At 46.0% G+C, this 5,303-nt stretch overlaps 1 protein-coding gene across 1 annotated transcript; it reads left to right on the forward strand.

The window, feature by feature from the left end:
* The first annotated feature begins 714 nt into the window (after nt 1-714).
* Nucleotides 715-1,458, forward strand: RHOH (ras homolog family member H). The gene has a single exon (XM_054582252.1). The coding sequence runs from the start codon at nt 715-717 to the stop codon at nt 1,288-1,290; it is 576 nt and encodes a 191-aa protein (XP_054438227.1). The 3' UTR covers nt 1,291-1,458.
* Nucleotides 1,459-5,303: the final 3,845 nt, after the last annotated feature.

Below are 5,303 nucleotides of genomic sequence, written 5' to 3' on the forward strand. Positions count from 1 at the left end.
TCCCACATAAACCAAGGACTGGCTGATTAATCGATAAATGAACGGAAGTGCTTTATAATATTGGTGGCTCATTACATTTCTCTCCCTTGCAGTTCCCAAAGTGGCTGGGATCCACTAGAAACTGAAGACAGAGAGCGCTGTCAGCTGCCTTCCCTGCTTCTCAGAGCGGAAGCCAGAGAGAGAGAGCTGTTTGAAAACGTCTCATTCACACACCAGGTTGCTATTGAGGTCTTTTTCATGTTGTGATCAGAGCAGTTGCTTGTGTTTTTATCACTAGGCTGGTTTTTGAGATAAAATCAGCTTCTGCTTCTTGGCTGGGTGGAGTTGTGGGTGCACGAGCTGGGGGATAACAGATCCAAGCTTTCTGTGCTGGGGAACAGCGGGTTAGACGAGAGGGGCAGGACAGCTGCGCTGAGGTGGGCCCCCTGTTCAGCCAGCTCACCAGGGAGGAAGTGCCCTGGCATCCAGAAAGGAAAAAGGAAGCCTCAATTTTCCCTCTTCTCTTTCTGTTCCAGTTGAAGACCAGGCCTTGGAGCGTTTCAAAGTAGATCGAGGTCGCTCTCTTGGATGGATGGAGAGAGGTGACGTCCTATAAATTGCTGCCGGAGATCCTGAGAGCACAAACCCCTCTGGTTTTCGTTCCCTGCGTTGAATGGCGTTTGCTTCAGCCATTCAGGGATTCTGAACTTGTGACTAGGCTTCCAGGCTGGGAGGATGCTGAGTTCCATCAAGTGTGTGTTGGTAGGAGACACTGCTGTGGGGAAAACCTCCCTGTTGGTGCGCTTCACCTCGGAGACCTTCCCAGAGGCCTACAAGCCCACAGTGTATGAGAACACGGGCGTGGACGTCTTCATGGACGGCATCCAGATCAGCCTGGGTCTCTGGGACACCGCCGGCAATGACGCCTTCAGGAGCATCCGTCCCCTGTCCTACCAGCAGGCCGACGTGGTACTGATGTGCTACTCTGTGGCCAACCACAACTCTTTCCTGAACCTGAAGAACAAGTGGATTGGTGAAATCAGAAGCTACCTGCCCTGTACCCCCGTTCTGGTGGTGGCCACCCAGACGGACCAGAGGGAGATGGGGTCTCACAGGGCCTCCTGCATCAGTGCCATAGAAGGGAAGAAACTGGCCCAGGAGGTGAGAGCAAAGGGCTACTTGGAGTGCTCAGCCCTCAGCAATCGGGGGGTGCAGCAGGTATTCGAGTGTGCTGTCCGAACTGCCGTCAACCAAGCCAGGAGACGCAACAGAAGGAAGCTCTTCTCCATTAATGAGTGCAAGATCCTCTAACGTCCAAAAGACATCAACCAACACTCATTTACTCACCTCAAAGACTAACGGGGACAGGGAGAGCAGCAGGCAAGCCAGCAAGGGCTGATGCTCTTTCTGGTACATCCTGAGCAGCGTTCCCTTTTGGATATAGTTTGTTGGTGGCACTCGGCCCCTGGATTTTTTTTATTAAGCACACTCTGCAAATGAACTCCTTGCCCAGTCTAACTACAGGATCCCTTGGGAAGCTGTATGAATATTCCATCTCCGATTTAAAAAACTAAAGTGGTCTCTATAATTTTGGACAATGAAGTGATTTTTTCCAAAGACTTCCATATTTAAAGACACATTTTATTTAAATACTAACAAAATACAGAGCCTTTGTATATAATTAATTTTCATACTTGGAAAGTCTTCTCCTATACATTCAACAAACACACATTGCTGTGTGTGTGAAACAGTCTTATAGGACTCTGCTGTATGTTTGCAATGTTATTTTCATCTGAACTAGTAATTTTGTTGAAGTCACTTGCCTGCTAGATTTTACTAGGTAATCAGATTTTAAAAGGACCCATCAACTGATCCTCGCTATTACTTTTTTACCCAGCTGTTATTCAGTTTGTATATAAAATATATTCGATAACATGATCTTTAATACTGCCTAATGATTTAAAACAGTTATGTCTGTTTTTCTGTAATTATAAACAAAGCATTTCTTATTTACAATACAAACTTTCATCCAAAGAACTCCAATTATGCACTAAGTATCCTTCTTTCATTTACTAAAACCGATTGAAGGAAAACCTTTTGGGCAGAGAATCAGACTGTTCCAAGAAATAGCAGCTGAACTGGGAACAGAATTTCAAAATCTCACTTTCCTTTCGGGAACCACTGCGCTTTGCCTGGGCTTTCTGACACTGGCTCCTATCTGACCATAGGCCTTGTGAATGAGAGCTGGCTCAATGTCTGTATGACAATAATCAGGAGGATTAGTTATTTGAGCTCTTAACTAAGCAGACATGGCAACATAACTTATTGAGTTTAGGATCTAATCAGAATAACTAGTAAGGTGTCTCTGTACATACGTGTGTGTGTGTGTGTGTGTGTAAGGAAGTAAGGTAAGATTTACAGCTTTTACCATTTCATGAATATGAAACACCTGAGGGGAAAAAAAAATCACAGATTCCAAGCACAGGAAATAGGAAAACTGTATAACAATTTTTTGTATAATAAAGTGTTATCAAGAAGAATACTGAATGAATAGGAACTTCTCAAATCCCATTCTCTCTAATAGCTTAAAAACAATGGCATCAATCGTTTGTCAAACTTGAGAACAGAACTCTGTGTAGCTGGAGGAAGAAATTGCAAAGGCTGTCACCCAGGCATGTCATTTACTCACCTAATCAAACAAAACTGAGAATGAGGCTGAACCACATTTCTTAAAGTACATCATTGTTACTGTAGAACGTGGCCATCACACACAAATGGTAGGGCAGTTGGCATAAATGACTTATTAGACTTAGGTTGACATAACCAAACCAATTTCTCAGTCTCCTTATGTGGTCTAGTCTTCATAGCTATAATCAATGTCAAAATCCAATCTGTGTTCCTCGCCACACTTTTCTCTCATGCACAGCCCGTAAGAGGCCTGGGACTGGGGTCTTACTCTCTGGGGGCCGAGGTTCCCTCAGTTCCCTGGGGCTGACAGCTCTGCCTTCACCCAGCCATCCCTAGTCCTCCAGGCCTGTGGCTTGTCCTTGCCTCTGTCACCTGTGTCCCTTGACTAGAGAGCCCCTGTATCCAGCTCTCCGTATCATGCCTCCGGAGCGTTAGAAGGCTTAAAAGCTGGGCAGGCAGGGGAGGCGAAGGGAGCTCATGTTCTTTAACATCCCTGCGATCCTTGTCCTCCCTGTCAACATGTGAACAGTCTTAAAAAAAACGCACGCAGGTTTTTCTTCAGGGCCTGTCTTCAGGTGGGGAGTATTGAGCTTGTTAGCAGGAATGAATTTCTATTTATTAAAATTGTCTGTCCCACCACTTCTCGGCCTTTTGACTAAGATCAACTGTCAAACTGCCTGTCCCCAAGCTTTCCTTTCTTCCTTGTTGAAGGGAGAAGAGGGGCAAGTGTGTCTCTGGAAACGGGAAAGCCCAGGGGCCTGATTCAAAGTGAGGGAAAAGGAGGTGATTTCCTTCCAGGGCAGGCAGGGAAGGCCAGGGGGGAACAGTCCCCTGGGTGGACACACCAATGAGCCTTCTGCCTGTTGGCAGGAGCCAAGTTTCAAGGTTCCCTCTGGGAGCCTCGGGCCTGAGAATAAGAACCTGTGTGTAAACCCTCCCCCCCATCATGGGCAGAAAATGAGGTCAATGGTGTCTGTGACCTCTGCCGGACCATGAGTTCCTGAAGGCAGACCCACTTCCTATGGACTTCGCAGGGCCCGGTACAGGAAAGAAGCTGTAACTCAACAAACGTGTTGAATTGGGGAGAGAAAAGGAATCGGGCTGCTGAGCCCCCGAGTGGGCCTGGGGAGGGAGCGGACCCCCGTCAGCCTTGCAGGGGCAAGGGGTGAAAGTAGGTCATTTCTGTTGGAATCCATGTAATGTATGTTCTGCATACGTCTTTATTTTTTGCCTGCCTTGACTCAGGCACATGTTTCTTACACTTTAAAACTTGCAGGAACTTTTTGTAGACTATACTATGTTGATTCTTAACTATTCCAAGCAACATTAAATATGCTCTTGTTTACATTAAACAGTTGATTTGAGTGGTTGAGTTATTCATCGCTTCTTCTTTTTTTTTTTTTTTACTTTATACTGGCTATTTAAATGGGGCAGCTGTAGCAAATGTGATGAAATTAGGTTGAGTGGCAGGAGAATTGCAAGCACCCTCAAGGTTACTGTTTGCTGAGTGCTTTGAACGTGCCGGGCACTGCGCTCAGCACTTGAGTGAGCATTAGGTCACCACATGGTGCTCAGGGGGCCACACGACAATGAGTGCCATCGCACACACGGAAACTGAGGCTCGGCGCTTTGAGATGATAAATCCGGGCCATACAGCAGGTGAGCGGCGGCACCAGGACTCTTGAGCAGGTCTGTCTGACTCCAAAGCTCTGCTCAAAACCACTGTGCCCCACTTCCTCCCAGAGCAGCCCGACTGTACAGCTTTGCCACATCCGATCTCGTGTAGCCTGTACTTAGTCCTCACTTTCTGTCTAGCAGTGAGAACAGGACCCTGCTAAGTCACCGAGCACCATCATTGGCAAAGTCCCTGATCCAACCCTTGGCCTTTAAGTACAATTTTATAGGTTCATTACATGGGAATTGGCAACGGTGATATACATCGTGATTTGATGCTTTAAAAAGCTTGGAAAAAATGTTCTCTTTTCTTATCTCACTTTTCTATGCCTCAGATTTCAGGACTTTCCTTTGAATGAGGGAGTGACAGGGGAGAGCAGAGAAGGGTCCTTTCATTTTAAGGGGCTGGCACCATGAAAGGGCACTTTACCCAACAAGGGATGCGGTAGGAGGACTCCAATCAGGCACACTTGCAGGGTTATGTGTCACTACAGAGGGGACGGGGATTCTAGGAGTGCTCATCCTCAGTGCCCAGGAGGCAATCAATCCTGTGGGTTGCATCAGATCGGAACAACTCAAGGGCAGGGACCTGTTTTTCCTTAAGCTGTCACTCTCTTTATAAAGCAAAGAAATGTCGTTGCTGGCTAAGAGCTCAAGCAGTTTTTTTTATAATCAGGAAGGATAAAGTTAACCATAATATTACTTGTAATGTAAGTTTGTAAAGAGTACTTGATTAAACCTAAAGTCCTCATTAACTTTTTTAGTCAATTCTAAAATATACCCTTACATGGAATTTAATACTCACTGGTAATTAGAGAGCCTTAAAGAGGGTGTAAGAGGCCAGGCTGTTGTGTCATGTTTTAGAGTCAGAAAGTCTGTGTCTTCCAGTGCTCTCAGCTTCCCTGTCTTAAAACAGAGACAATTCCTGGGTTACTCTAAGAACTAATTCAATAGTGGTGGTG

The sequence above is a fragment of the Pteronotus mesoamericanus genome, unplaced genomic scaffold (assembly GCF_021234165.1).
Source record: "Pteronotus mesoamericanus isolate MK-2021 breed Mesoamerican mustached bat unplaced genomic scaffold, CSHL_Meso_final contig_68, whole genome shotgun sequence".
NCBI lineage: Eukaryota > Metazoa > Chordata > Mammalia > Chiroptera > Mormoopidae > Pteronotus > Pteronotus mesoamericanus.